The 16,066-nt window shown below is 31.4% G+C and overlaps 3 protein-coding genes across 3 annotated transcripts; all 3 read left to right on the plus strand.

Moving 5' to 3' along the window:
* Positions 1-1,678: 1,678 nt before the first annotated feature.
* Positions 1,679-2,815, plus strand: LOC125195530 (receptor-like protein EIX2). The gene is made up of 2 exons (XM_089056974.1): positions 1,679-1,688; positions 1,785-2,815. Exons 1-2 carry the CDS (start codon positions 1,679-1,681, stop codon positions 2,813-2,815), a joined length of 1,041 nt encoding a protein of 346 aa, XP_088913100.1.
* Positions 2,816-2,823: 8 nt separating this feature from the next.
* LOC125195531 (receptor-like protein EIX2) lies at positions 2,824-6,603 on the plus strand. Its single transcript, XM_089056975.1, has 2 exons — positions 2,824-3,298; positions 5,912-6,603. The coding sequence occupies exons 1-2, from the start codon at positions 2,824-2,826 to the stop codon at positions 6,601-6,603; spliced, it is 1,167 nt and encodes a 388-aa protein (XP_088913101.1).
* A 755-nt stretch (positions 6,604-7,358) lies between these two features.
* Positions 7,359-8,492, plus strand: LOC125191858 (putative glutathione S-transferase). The gene is made up of 2 exons (XM_048089285.2): positions 7,359-7,695; positions 8,102-8,492. The coding sequence occupies exons 1-2, from the start codon at positions 7,378-7,380 to the stop codon at positions 8,441-8,443; spliced, it is 660 nt and encodes a 219-aa protein (XP_047945242.1). The 5' UTR covers positions 7,359-7,377; the 3' UTR covers positions 8,444-8,492.
* The last annotated feature ends 7,574 nt before the right edge of the window (positions 8,493-16,066 follow it).

The raw sequence follows: 16,066 nt of genomic DNA on the forward strand, positions 1-16,066 counted from the left end.
ACAAAAAATTATACTAATATTTTATATTTAAATATATACCCATAAATATATGCAATAAAAGTAGAGAAACAAAATGAAGATTGTCCATCATAAATATACGGGCCCTATGTTAACAAATACATTCCTTAATTAATTAGATCTAATTAATATAGTAGTACAATTTAATATAAAGGATAGTAAAGTAAATATACAAAATATTAATTTAACTAAAAATAAAATCTGGTATATAATTACTATAAAGTCTGGCATTGCCATTATGTCTCTAAAACATTTCTCTTATTTTATTTACTGTTATGATAGTAATTTCCCCAATAGATGCCAGACACATATCTGCGTAGTGCTGTTCAGATTTTGAAATTTGGTTTTTATGCTATTCATAAAATTAATATTGTTAATAACAAGATATAAGGAGTATTATAATCAACAAAATGGAAATAATAGTATTAATTTCAAAAGTCTCATTATTCATTAACAAATACTCGATTAAATAGGATAACATTGAAACAACGATTAAATATTAAAGATGAAATTGACTAAACCACCAAAGGTCGGGATAGATACAATCCTAAATAAACTTTTAAATTACTTATACTCGATAATTATTTAATAAAAGAACAAAATAATAATACAACTTCATTTTTAGCGGTTATACTACATGTTCTTTCTCTTGATTTTGAACGCTATTCTTGCGTTATGTTAGTGTTTCTTTGGAGCATTATTTCAACCCAATTTCTACGTTCTCATATCATGAATTAGTCTTTTTTTTTGGAAAAAGCGGTGATAATTATCAAAGATTATAAATTGATACTTTTGCAGCGGAATCAAGAACTATTCCTTTTTCTCATTCTGGATTACATAATGGGATCAAAATAAGCTATATACTCTCCCAAGATGTCAATATTCTGGAGTGGCACGAGATTTTAGGAGAAATTGTTAGGTGAAATAAGTAGAGAGAAATATTTGAATGAGAGAGGAGAGATGGATTTATTTTCATATATAAAAAATGGACATTTTAAGTGAGACAAACTAGAAAGAAAGGTGGACATCTTGAATAAGACGGAAAGAATATATATTCATTTTTAGTAAATTTTCCTTTTTAATTTTTAGTGACTATTTCAATTATTTTTTCTTTTGGCATCTTTCCTTCTTTGTCAATTTTTAACTAAAATTTGGATAGTTCCAAGTTCCCTATTTTATGGAACGAATGGCGTATTTAAGAATGACTTTAATTCATGAAAGTTGACTGATCAAGTCTTTGGCAATCACTTTTAATTTGACTGATCAAATTGCTATAATTCATGTATACATTTCATGACAATACAACCTATAATTTCCACATTTCATTGATGAGAAAATGGTGTACAACGTCATGCATGTGTAATTCAATTCGTCATTAAATTTATGGTAAATATCTTGTATAATTAATCTAGTTTTTCGTTTGTTTGATAGATAATACTCCCTTCCCTTCGATCACACTATAAGTGATTGATATTCTTTTTTTGGTTTTTCCATTAATTACAAATGCTAGATTTCCCCTTATAGTAAAAAATAATACTACCGTGCATTTTTTCTCTTACTTTAGCTTTCTCTTACTTGAATTCTCTTCATTTAACTCAATAAGTATCATTTTCTTAAATCTCTGGCCAAAAAATATCAATCACTTATACTAGGAAGGACTATGACGGAAAGTAAATGTGAATTAAATTTGCATAGCGAAATCAGGATAATTCTTTTCCTAGCAATCAAAATTGTTCTTGTTATTCTTTCCTGTGTGTTTGTTTCAGGAGATGCAAAAGTGAGATGCATAGACAGCGAGCGAGAAGCTCTTCTTAGCTTCAAGAAGGATATCATTGATGAGAATGAAATTCTCTTGTCGTGGCAAAGCAACGAATGCTGCGAATGGCATGGTGTTGAGTGCAGCGACACCGGTCATGTCATCGCCCTCCGAATCTGCAATGTGGCATTTGGAGGTAAGATTGGCTCGTCATTACTTGCGTTGCAGCAGCTAAATACCCTTTCCCTTGGTGGCAATAATTTCAGTGGATTTCCAATCCCGGAATTCATTGGTTCCATGAAACAATTACAACACTTGCAGCTTAGCTCGTCTAACTTTGGTGGAATTGTTCCTCCTCAGTTAGGGAACCTTACCAACCTGCGCTCACTTGATCTCTCGTTTAACTCTCTGTCTTCTATATCTCTTTTTCCGAATGGTTCAGTATGGGAATCAATCGAATCATTGGACTTGTCTTATAATAATCTCACGGGATCAATCCCAGACCTGAGAGCATTTCCTTCATTGACAGAACTTGTACTTTCAAAAAATAACTTTACAGGCTCCATTCCTGTAAGCATTGGCCAACTCTCCCAACTTCGATATCTCGACCTTTCATCCAATTCTTTCGAAGGTTTAGTCTCGGAATCCCACTTCTCAAAGCTTCATAAATTAGAGTCACTAGATTTATCCTTCAATCCATTATTGATCTTGGATATTGCACCCGATTGGATTCCTCCTTTTCAGTTGAGTGCTATAAAATTAGTCGGGTGCAATGTGGGCCCGTATTTTCCAAATTGGATTCGAACTCAGATAAATTTGTCGCTCATTGATCTCAGTGGTGCCAATATAACAGATGAAGCCCCTAAGTGGTTGTGGAGCGTGTCTCCTTCTTCGTTAAAGTCCTTATTTATCTCTTACAATCAAATAAGTGGTACAGTTCCGAATCTCTCATCCACTTCCATCAAGTATATAGATCTTAGTTACAATCGATTTTCAGGTCCTATACCATTATTCCTGCCAACGTTTCCGAGATTCGGTTGAGTGGAAACATGTTCTCCGGGTCAATTTCATCTATCTGCAAAATTCGCCACGATGAGGTTAAAAACATTGACCTATCCAACAATCAACTGGTCGGAGAGGTTCCTAACTGCTGGGAGAAAATGGTGGACCTGTTGTCCCTCAATTTGGCTAACAACAGTTTTTCGGGTGAAATTCCTCAATCTTTGGGAGTGTTATACAACCTCGCTGCACTACAAATGCATGGTAATAATTTATCCGGTGAGTTGCCTTACGATTTGAGACATTGTCAAGAATTGAAAATCATTGATGTTGGGGAGAACAAGTTAACAGGAGAGATCCCCGCTTGGATTGGCCAGCTGGATCAAATGCAAATTCTAAAACTTCGTGGAAATAAATTGCATGGCAGTATTCCTCAGGAGATATGCGATCTTACTAGTATTCAAATTCTAGATTTGTCGATAAACAATCTGTCTTGGATAATACCCGATAGCTTCTACAGTTTTTGTAACATCCCGGATTTTAAAACCCTAATCTTCGAACCCTAGAATTAATTGTTGATGACGTGGAATCGAGAATGCTTTAATTTCGTGAGATGAGTCTATGTTGAAAGTTTGAAAAGTCAAACTTGTTGATTTGGTGATGTGGCATGTGTTTTATTTATTGTTTATGTGGCAATTTAATTGTTTAAGGGTGGGTGAGAATGTTGGAGAAAATTTCCATAAATACTTGTCACCCTAATTCTTGTAAATTTTCGAACCCTAGCCCCTTTTGTGGAGGATTTCTATTTTTCCGGATTTAGTTTAATCCTTGGGATATTTATTTAAATTAAGTTCTAAGAGCCAATTATTTCCTTATTTAGAACACAAAAATCGAGCCCCTTATTTGTAGTGATTTTCGAAAATCACTAATGTTGGGAAGGAAGGAATTATTTTATTTTATTTGATCCCTTACTTAATTTCCTTCCATACCTAGAATATATTTATTCTACCAAATCTTTCCATATTTCAAGAGAACCTTACCATATCTTATTTTAATTGATAGTCAAAAAATCCATGCCTTATTTACTAGGCTAAAAATCGCCTATCTCTATGCTCCATGGAGGATTTTCCTTATTTTTATTTTGCTCCATGATATTATATTCTATATGGAAAAATACCAAAAACAAAACCATGGCTATTTAAATTAGCCTCATTTTCGAAATTTGGGAGATATTGCCATCTCCTAATTTTGTTAATTTTCCTTCTCTACATCATCTTATTATTTAATTCTATTTAATTATAAGGCAAAAGATCTTACCAAATATTCTATTCTTATTACCTAAAGATCTCATTGGACACTATAAATAAGAACCAACCCCAACCCTAGCCCCCATAGTTTTGAAATCTCTCTCTCTCCCTACACTCTCTCAATTTTCCTCCACTTTACTCCATAAATCCTTCATATTTTGAGAAGAAATTGAAGTTTAATCCGTGAATATTGAAGAACCAAGCCTATACTTTGTTTCTACCGATTGATTTTCTCTAAAAATGTATTTTTGCTTAAGAGTTATATTGTTCTTCTTCTACCCCTTCTTTTCTTTTTCTTCCAACCGATTTAATCGGTGTTCTTGAACCTTCATGCATATTATTGAGAGAAGACGGGATAAGAAGGGATATGGAACATGTATGTGTGTGTGTGTGTACCGAGAGGGTGAGGTGAGTGTGGGTGCCGTGTGTGTGTGTGTTATGCGTGTGGTATGTGTTGTGTAGTATGTGCTTGTTGGCTAAATACTTTTGCATGACGTGTGATGATAGGTCTAGGGTTGAGACGCTAAGAAAAATATGTATGTTAAGCATGACTTGAAATTAGTAATTCTCGGTGAGTGTGACTTGAAGTCTATAGATTATGATGAGTTAGGTGAATCGTTGGGAAAGAGAGAAGTAACGAGGCATGCATAAGTTAAGAATTTATAATTGAACCTAATTTGTGAATATGTGCCTATGTGAATTTAAAGGTGAAACCTCGGTTGCGAAGCCGGATATCGGAAAAAGCGAATCTACTTGAAATCTAAGCAGACAAGGTGGGCTTTACTCTCAAAAACTCTCTTTTATTTTGTCAAAGATATTATCGGAGCTATAAGGGTGGTTTAACTGTTATGCCATGCCTATGTTTGTTTTATTGTGAGATTGTGTGCCTGATGCCTAGTTTGTGAGTTCGCTCCATTGGGCTATAGGGCTATGGATATGATATACGAATTCGGGTCTGAGTATGGGCCGCAAACCCTACCAGGCTGTGTACACGAGGGGATCGGGAGCCGTCCTAGCTAGTCGGCCGGTCTCGTGGGCGAAAAGCGTGGCCACGCTTTCGTCGCACCATGGAAAGATTGTGATATGTGATGTGGAATTTGATGAGAAAATGGGGAGATATTTTGACTGGCCAGTCTATGGAAAATATTTTGTGATACTCGTGATATTTCTCTTAACTGCTTAAAACTCGAGTTCACTTGGTAAAGGTGGCATAACTTTTGAAATAAAATGTTTTGGCAACGAGCTCACTGGGTATTTCAAAATACTCAGCCCTGCATGTGTTTTTCCTTATGTGCAGGTTGAATGATGACGAGCGGTGGCGGGTGTTGAGCAGCTTAATAAATATGGATATGTTGAACTCTAAGTGTAGTTGTGTCGTCATACATAGCTATGCTTCTCTCTTGGTCGTTTTCCGCTAATTTTTGATACTCTGATATTGTTTCGGTTGAATGGCACTCTTTTCTTTCGTTTTGAGGCCTTAGTATTTATTTCGTGATTCCTTCTTGGATATTATGTCATACATTTAAGATCTTTTGAACCATTTATGATATCTTCCTATTCTCTCTTCTAAATCTCTAGGTCAAGTCTCTACTATTAATTACTCTGATATTTCTCTCTAAATGTAACCCTAGTCTATGTCTACTTCTTTGGAGTCGGTTGGGTAGCAGTTCGCCGCATTTATTGTACCCTAGGAGGGCGGGCTGTTACAGTTTTAATATCTTGTCTAGTAAGAATGCATTGAATCCATCCATTTATGGAAATTTTTTTGGTCAATTTGATGCTAAGATAGTTGGCTATATGTTATCAAATGGTGAATGATTTGGTATTGGAGATCGTGTTACTATCAATGCAAATAAGCGCTATGGATATTCATCGTTTCAATGGAAAGGTAAGGAATCCGAATATTGGGAAAATCTCCGTCTTCTCAAACTCGTTGATGTTTCAAGCAATAGCTTGATTGGGAACATTCCCAAATCATTTTCCACTATGAAGGGATTAAGATCCTTGAATCTATCAAGAAATAGTTTGACGGGATATATAATTCCAGATATTGGTAAAATGGAGATGCTAGAGTCTCTTGATCTGTCTCACAACCAACTCTCTGGCGAGATACCTACAAGTCTGGCACAAATACACACTCTCAGTGTTCTTGATTTGTCTAACAACAATTTGTCCGGAAAAATTCCAACTGGCACTCAATTGCTGAGCTTCAATCCATCTGCTTATGCAGAGAATGATGGACTATGTGGCGACCCTATGCCAAAGTGCCCGGAAGATAGATTGAGGCCACCAACCACTTATCCAAGGGAAAAATTGAATGAAAAAAATGGTAGCATCTTTTCATTTATGCAAGAAGTTGCCATAGCAATGGGTTTTGGTATTATTTTTGGATTTTGGGGAGTTATTGGTTCATTTATATTGAAGAAATCATGGAGAATCACATTCTTCAGTTTGTTGGATGCTATTGGAGATTGGATCTATGTCAGGATTGTTGTGTTTGTATCCAAATGCAGACGAAGCTGAAATACTTATGTCAGGTAATATTACCTAAACTATATGCACTTAAATACATATTTAGTTTAATTGTTGCAAATAACATAACATTACTCGAATTAGTTATATTCACATTACTTATATTGCAATCAAGATTTTATTTCATGGATTTATAACATTCCTATTTTTTCAGCGGTGAAACTACGTGCTTTAGCATTCAATCAAGGTCAAACTAATGGTAGGGGATCTTTCCAATTTATTGTAACTTGGATATTTTTTCATCTTTCTTCTTTTGAATTGAGTCAATGTACTTTCACTTTGATTCAGTTTCTTGCTTTCATTTGTAAACTTTATGTTGGTGTGTATTTGTTTCTTCTTGAAATAAATGTTTGTGTTTTTATGCTGAGTTTCACTTTGTTTTCATAGTTGAAAATGTCATGCATATGCACTATATTATCTGTAAATAATTATATATTTATATTATGTAACGTAGGTCCAATATAGGTCGAAATGAAATGTGTTTACTACTGTAGAATACTTATAATAGAAGAATTATATTATATTTTTCTTTCTAACTTTCGAATATAATGTAATTCTACTTTATGCCTTAATCACCTACCTCATTGTAATTCCTCATGGAGGACTTTTCAACTAGAATTATTATCATAGTCCTTTTATTATTAAAAATAATAGTAATGGGTGATGGTGATTGTCACAACTGTCTTTACCTTGAAATCCATATCCAAAACAAATATAATTGTATCTTTGAGGTCTGGTGTTGGTGTTGTGTAATATCTCCTGAACATGGAAGACAAGGTGGTTCTGCTTGATTTTTATCCGAGCATGTTCGGAATGAGAGCAAGAGTGGCGTTAGCAGTAAAGGACATCGACTGCGAGCACAGAGAGGAGGACTTGCAAAACAAAAGCCAGCTTCTTCTCGAGTCCAACCCCGTTTACAAGCAGATCCCCGTTTTGATCCACAACGACAAACCCGTTTGCGGATCGTTTATTATTGTCGAATACATCGACGAGGTGTGGAAGGACAAATCTCCAACGCTGTTGCCTCGTGATCCTTACCAACGAGCTCAAGCAAGGTTCTTGGCCGATTATATAGACAAAAAGGTACATATAGTTTTATGCACCTGCTATTAGTACAATATCATAATTTGTATAATTATATATTGCTTGCAATTTTACTTATTTCCTGATCGTGAGATTGGATGTGGTTTGCATTACTTGATTGAGTAAAACAAAGCTAACATTATTTTTTTATGTCTAAAATATAGTTGAACTATCTCTTCATTTTATTCTATTTGGAGTTGTATTCAATTGCAAATAGTTGTCTCTAATAAGTTATGTGAATGTTCGTCGATGCATACTCAAACTCACATTAGTATAAAATTGTCAGCTTTAGGCTAAACCTTCGTGATTTTATATAATTATAGTTTAGTATGATTATATATTGCTTGCCACTTTACTTATTTTCTGACTCTAGCAAGTTCGATGATATGTTGATGATATATTGTAGGTAACGGAAACCGGAAATTGGATATGGTGTGCGGAGGGAGAAGAGAAAGAGGCCGGTAAGAAGGGGTTCGCGGAGCTCCTGAAACATATGGAGTCAGAGCTAGGCGATAAGCCCTTTTTCGGCGGCAACGGCTTCGGGTTTTTAGACGTGGCTTTGATCACATATTCCCCATGGTTTCAGACATATGAAACATGCGGCAATTTTAGCATTCAACAAGACTATCCCAAACTGAGCTCATGGGTAAAGAGGTGTTTGGAGATAGATAATGTGTCTAAATCGTTGGCAGATCCCGATAACGTTTACAACTACTATTTGACTCTTAAGAAAAAGCGTGGCCTTTAAATTTCTATTCGTTAATCAATAAAAAGAATAAGACTAGAATTCATATTTACTTTAGCCTTTTCCATTAATATATGTGATATGTCACGTCTCTATAATAACTTATCTTATTATCTTGGACAAGCAAATTTAAAAACGCAAACTATTTCATATTATGATAGTAATATGCATTAACCCCACAAAGATCTGGTCATCGAATCATGATTTGGCTAGATATTAAAAGCTATCTTGAAGAATATATTTTAATGTTAAATAAAGCTATCGAATCATGATTTGGCTAGATACTAAAAGAAATAATAATAAATTAATATTCTTATAGTATAATTTTTAATTTAATTATATTATTACTAAGTTCTACTTACCTTCAAATATTTGTTTTAATTTCTTACTAATTAAGTAAAGCTATAAAATCAGGATTTGGCATAATAATAGAAATATACTTTTATAAATTTTAGTAATAAAAGTAATAATAATAATAAATTAACAGTTTATTTATTATTTTAATTTTTTTTTTATTATTATTATTAGTGCTACTTATAGAGTGAGATAATGATTTGATAGAAGCAGTATTTAAGTAAAAGTTTAAAAATATTCGAGCACCGAAATGCAATATTTAGCTGGCTTCAAATGGGCCACATATTGGGTCTAAAAGTTGAAATGGGCTTCAAACACAAAAATTTCTCAATAAACATAACTCATTAGCTTATTATTCTAGATTCACTTTCAATTCTCTGACTTCAAATGATTTATTATAGTATCTTCAATTTTATTTTGGCACAAGTATAACTTAAAATAATTAACTATAGTTATATAATTCAATCAAAGTTTATACACTATCTTTTAAATTATAATTCATACACACAACATACCACACTCCATACACATTGGCTGACTCAAACATCTATATTAAGAATATCTGACTGATTGTTAAAATTTACTAATCCAAAAATCAGAGTCTAGATTTTTTTTAATTCAAAAGATAAAACATTTAGTGAATAAATGTGATAAAATTGGTTCTATTTTAATTTTGGTATAATTAAAATTTACAATCAAACATCGCTTTGCTATTATGGTAGAATTTTGTTATTGAACATGACTTGGAGTCTTGGATAAATATATTTTACTTTGTAATCCCCTTGTCTTATAAAAATAATCTCTTTTTTCAATTTTAGTTCATCCCATAAATTTAATCCAATTCTATTTTTAGTAATTTTTTCCCTGTGAATCTCATTTTCTTTTTACCTTTCTCCTACTTTATAAAATTTCACTTTCAAAAACATATCTTCTTCAAAATCTATATTTTTTTTGGACAAGGAGTATTTTGCAATTATTGAAAAGTTTCTCTGGTTATTTAGTGATGAAGTAATTTCCAGGAAACCATGATTTTTAACTTTAGATTACCTCGTGACTTTTTTACCAAAATAATAAAGTAAATAACGGATAAAGTAAAAGAGATAAAGAGAGACTAAAATAATAGAGGAATAGAGTTTTTACCAAAATAGTAAATAACTCAACTACCTTGAAACAGATGGCGTATTTATTTTCTCAAAATTTATTCTAATTAAATAGAAATAATGAATTAAAGTTTGGCAAATGATTTAATTAATAACATTGGAAAATAAGCCTCCGTAAATCAAATATATACGCTCTATACACACCACTTGATATCTCCGAAATAAGCTGTTTAAAAAATGAGTATGAGATGGAGAGTAATTAATTCATTACTCTAGATGGATTGGATCAATAAATATTTTGATTATATTCGTAATAAGTACTCAGAGTTAGGGCAGGGGAAAAATACCGAAAAAATGATATATCGCTCGTATCGTATTGAAAAATATCAAAAAATTATCAAAGTTTTACAATATCGTAATTTTCGATACGATACAGTATCGTATCGTAAGTTTCCGATACGATAACGATATGAATTTCCTTATATCGCGATATATCGTTTTATATCGAATATATCGAAACATATTGAAATTCAATACATTTGAAGTTTAAAATTATAAATATATATAAATCCATTTAATTCATTCATATATTTAGAAAATATATATATGAAATCCTAATAAGAATATTATATATTTTATTGTGTAGAAGTTTTATTAATTTTTGTGTTATTTTTCAGTTTTGAAATTATATTTTTCGATATATAGGTATTCGATACGATAACGATTTCGATATATCGTATCGATCTTACGATATATCGAAATATCGATACGATAACGATGTTGATATTATCCATATCGAAAGTTCGATATATCGAAATTCGATATATCGAAACTTTCGATACGATAACGATATGAAATTTTTTCATATTGATATTTTCGATACGAAACACGATACAGCATTTCCGATACGATATATCGTGTCGACCCACCCCTACTCAGAGTACAATAGATTAGTGCGTGCGTGTATTAGAGTACAAATTGATAAGATGTGTATTGGTGAGGACGATTTGGTCAGAAAATTGATTGTATAGTGCGATTCCAGACTTCACCAATACATACATACACATGCTCATGCATTAGTGTAATACTCCGGGTTTATAAGAGTGTCCACTATAGTTGGTCGGGTCAAGCCATAAAACTTAACCGGGCCACCAAAAATCTTATTTTACACTGTGGTGGACAAATCCAAGCCACCAAATAAATTATTTTTTTTCAATTTGTGTATATTTTAATCAAGAAAATGGGAAACGATGGATATATTTTTAGAATTTGTGTAGGAATAGAGTAAAAAATGGATATATTTATAGAATTAAGAAAATAAAAAAAATAAAAAAAATGAAAATAGGGAGAGCACGCGGCCAAGAGCCGCGGCCAGGACACCGGAGTGACGCTCTCGTGGGCACCCCCCGCCATGGCGCTCACTATAGGGAGCTGCGGCTGGGCCACAGGAGAGCCACGAGCCGTGGCTCTCCTAAAGTGGATGCTCTAATATAAATTCTACTAAAAGTATTTATCCAAATTGCATCACCAAATAACATCTACGAAATATCCTTGTTAATACACAAAAACTAATTGCGCAATAAAATAAAAGATTGGTCTATTATATACTTCATATCATTAGACTACATAAGATAAAAATCATAGATTTCATAATTATCAATGATCATTCATAATTTTATGTAGTGGAGTAGTAGTATTTTATAAGAGTAGTGCTAAAGAATATTATGTGACAGTCATACAAATAAAACATTAATAAAATAATGAATTTCATGCTGATTAACTTTATACATATTGCATCTAATTAAAAAGTAGTAGGAGTATTAATTTTCTTTGAACTATTTTATCCTCAAGCATAACTAGCAATAATAGATTAATTACTGGACTAGAATATATAACATCTTTTTGTTTCTTTTTATATTTGATTTCCTTTCCTTTCCTTTTATTTATTTTTTATGTATTGTTATTAGAATTGTTTAATACAATATGTAATTATCAAAAAAAATGAAACATAAAAAATGATTAAATGAATTAAAATAAAAACAACAGTGGAGTATATGAATTTGTTTTTAAAAATATAGCTATAAAATAGTAGAAAATTTAATTAAAATAACACATGACAGGACACAAATAACACTAGGAAAAAAAAAATCATGAACACAAAATTTATTAGTTTTTAATATAATCAAACATAACTTTGCTATTTTGTACAGTAACTTTTCTTTGAATTTGGACTCAAGTTCTTACGCAAAATTATACTACCTTTTGTTTATGAATCAGTCAAACTCATCTTAATTTTTTGTATTTGTTTTTAAACACCACATATATTTTATCTTTTATTTTTTATCTTCCAATATATAATGTATATTTTAAGTTATCATGAATTAGTCAACCTTCGCTTTACTATTTATTTTCTTTTTCCATTGATTTTGAACGACATTCTTACGTTAAATTTTGTTTATATATTGGAAGAGAAGCGATTAATGTACAACTAAATAAAATGCATAATTAAAACATAAATTCAGCCATTAGATGAAAAAAATGGAAGGATGAAATTAGATGAAGTTTGAAAACACCAACCAACTAAACCTAAACCCTTCACTATAATGACATTTCCGTTCAATCCGTGTTTTCAAATCTATGTTACGAACTTAAACGCCTTTATAATGAACTAAAACAAATTTATAGTGACCAAAATGCAATCACAATGAACTCCGTGTTCTAGTGTATAGTTATGCATTAAAGTAATAGTTATCCTATATCACTACTCTATCTTGGAAAATTATAAGTATAACCATTATTGTGGGCCCAAAAATTAATGTCACTATCTTTTAATCGTTTTATTTCTGCAATTTTTATTTTCATATCTATAAGTATAACCATTATTCACTATACGAAACTCACACAAATTGGGTGACTTATATTTCTGAATTATTGGTTGAAATTAGAGGAGTGTTAAACTAATTTAATTGCGTTTCATCATCCTGCATCCATAGTTAATCCAACAATTTAGAAGAATATGATTTTTTTCAAAAAATAGTACTATTAGAAAATTTATAATAACACATGACAGGACACAAATTACTCTAGGAATAAAATTCATGAACACAAAATTTTATGAGTTTTTAATATAGCAAACATAACTTTGCTATTTTGAACATAACTTTTCTTTGAATTTGGACTCATGTTCTTACGCGAAATTACACTACCTATTGTTTATGAATCAGTCAAACTGATTTTTTGTATTTGTATTTGAATACCACATATATTATATCTTTTATTTTGTATTTATTGGAGAATTTATAATCTTCGTATATTATCATTTCGAAGTGTCTTCCATGTTATTATGTCATATTTTAAGTGATGATGAATTAGTCAACCTTCGCTTTACTATTTGGTCTTTTTTCCATTGATTTTGAAATTTGAACGCCATTCTTACGATAAATTTTGTTTATATATCTTGGAAGAGAAGTGATTAATGTACAAATAAATAAAATGCATAATTAAATTAAATTTAAGCCATTAGATGAAAAAATGGAAGGATGAGATTGAATGAATTTTGAAAACATGGAGTTCACAATAAGAGTGTTTTAATTCACTCCGTGTTTTCAAATTCACTAAACATGAATTTGAAAACACGAACTAACTAAACCTAAACCTTTCACTATAATGACATTTCCGTTCAATCCGTGTTTTCAAATCTATGTTACGAACTAAAACGCCTTTATAATAAACTAAAACAAATTTATAGTGACCAAAACACAATTATAGTGAACTCTGTATTCTAGTGTATAGTTATGCATTACAGAGTACTCCCTCCGTCCCAGTTAATTTGACCCAGTATACAATTTCGGTCCGTCCTAGATAATTTGACTCATTTCACTTTAACCATTTTTGGTAGTGGATCCCATATTCCACTAACTCATTCATACTCATATTTTATTACTCCCTCGTTCCTGCTCAGATGACATATTGCTTAGCCGGCACGGGATTTTAGGAGTTATTGGTTAGAGTGTTTAATTGGAGAGAGAGAAGGTGGGTTTAAGTATTAAACTAGAGAGATAAAGAAAGATGGATATTTTAATAGGAGTGAGAAAAAGTGGTTGAGTGTATTAATTGGAGAGAGAAAGTTACCAAAATAGGAAATGTGTCATCTTAGTTGGGACAAACTAAAAAGGAAAACGTGTCATCTTAAGCGGGACGGAGGGAGTATAAAACCAATATATAAAAGTAGGGCTCACATTCCACTAATTTTTTCAACTCACTTTTCATTACATTTCTTAAAACCAGTGCTCGGTCAAAGTGAGTCGAATTATCCGGGACGGAGGGAGTACAATTTTAAGATAGAGAAAATTTTGGTAAGTAGAAAAGAGTCGGATATAAATAAATGAGTTAAAATTTCAAAATATTTATTTTATAGAATTATTTTAACCAAGAATATAACAATACGTAGTTACTTATTTTATAATTTTTCGCTTCGACCAAAATAATGAATATGGTTCGTTCAATTCTTCATTTCATTGATATAAAAATCATATTGTACAATCTTCATGCCTGTACAGTTAAATTTCCACATTAAATTGATGGAAAAATATCTTTGTACATAATCACGAATTATGTTTCAATTTATAATGTACATATTTGTAATGATTATAATTTAGTATGTGTCTTTTCTTATCACTGAATTCAAACGCATGTTCTTACGTTCAGATTTGTTTGTATGTTGAAATTGTTTTTCGTAATATAAAAGCTCGGACCTCTTTTTACGTTACACTATATCTTATCATGAATTATATCTTAAAAAATTATTTTTTATATATGATTTGTGATTATAACTTAGTCAAGTTTCACTTTCTTGTTTTGTTTTTCAAGTTGACTGTCAAATCATCAAGGTATGTTGGATTTCAATTAAGAGATTTTGCCTATTTAAACTGTTACTCTTAATATACAATGGAGCATCCTAAAAAAACAATTCACTTCAATACATGAGTAAAAGAGTATGATTTCTGAAAAAAGAATAGCAATCAAATTTGTTCTTCTTGTTCTTTCTTGTGTGTTTGTTTCACGGGACGCGGAAGTGAGATGCATCGAGAGTGAGAGTAAAAAGTAAAAAAAGGAAAAAGATAAAGAGAATAAAATATAAAGTGAATAAAGTAGAGGAAATAAAATAAGACAGAGAAAGTAAGAATGACAAAAAAGTGTTACTCTTAAAATGATTGACTATGAGAAATTTTTCAAAATAAAAATAAAAATAGGTCAACTATGAGGAAATGGAAGGAGCAGTAAAACAAATGGTTCGTTCGATGCACTTCAGGAAACAACCCCTTAACAAGGAGATAAGAATTGTAAATTAACTGCAAGCTTCAGCTTATTCCTTTCGCTTTTTAGTGATTTTCTCTAAATATCTTTAATTTCCTACCAAAAATCAATTTTTTTCATTTCAAATAAAATGGATCAAATCGTGGCAAGCGTTCATTTCATATTGTTAATTTCAGAGGAGCTTAATAACTCTATTTGCTAATGTTTTCTAGGTTGTAATTTACATATTTGTCGTTTTAATAGCAATAATATTCCCCCTCTCAGATAGTGATTGCCACACAGACATATACTCTTTGCGTAGTGCTTTGTATGGCCAAATTTTGAAATTAGATATATATGCAATTTATAAAATCGATATCGTTAATGTGGGGTAATTACAATATACATACAAAATGTTTTACAATGTTTCAATTGAGTACAAAATGTTTTAAATTAACAAATATCATACAAAAAATTTGATTAGTGTTACGATTTACTACATTCCATCTAAAAATCACTAACACTATTACTTTTTCTTATTTTTCTCCAAAATTGTGCCCTAAAAAATATGATATTATTTCTCTAAATAATATCTTATGCATTGCCATATAGGCATTTTATCAAACAATGAATTCACATTTAACTTTCAGCTAATATTTGTAGCTAATTTTCTAGTCGAAAGGATGAAAAATAAAAAAAAAGTAATGATGGTAGTGATTTTTAGACGGAATGTACTAATTTGCAACACTAATCAAACTTTTTGTATGATATTTGTTAACTTAAAACATTTTGTATTCAATTAAAACATTGGTGAAACATTTCGTATGTAAAGTGTAATTAACCCCGTTAATGTAGAATGCCGGTTATCTTGGAAATT

Source organism: Salvia hispanica, chromosome 4 (assembly GCF_029641045.1).
Source record: "Salvia hispanica isolate PSC_SH4W2 chromosome 4, Shi_PSC_v1, whole genome shotgun sequence".
Taxonomy (NCBI): Eukaryota; Viridiplantae; Streptophyta; class Magnoliopsida; order Lamiales; family Lamiaceae; genus Salvia; species Salvia hispanica.

Excerpts from the sequence above, each read along its gene's own strand:
- LOC125191858 (XM_048089285.2), top strand. The coding sequence starts at position 7,378 with ATGGAAGACAAGGTGGTTCTGCTTGATTTTTATCCGAGCATGTTCGGA. Across the intron at positions 7,696-8,101 it reads CCGATTATATAGACAAAAAG|GTAACGGAAACCGGAAATTG; the intron begins GTACATATAGTT and ends GATATATTGTAG.
- LOC125195531 (XM_089056975.1), top strand. The coding sequence starts at position 2,824 with ATGTTCTCCGGGTCAATTTCATCTATCTGCAAAATTCGCCACGATGAG. Across the intron at positions 3,299-5,911 it reads CGATAGCTTCTACAGTTTTT|ATCGTGTTACTATCAATGCA; the intron begins GTAACATCCCGG and ends TTGGTATTGGAG.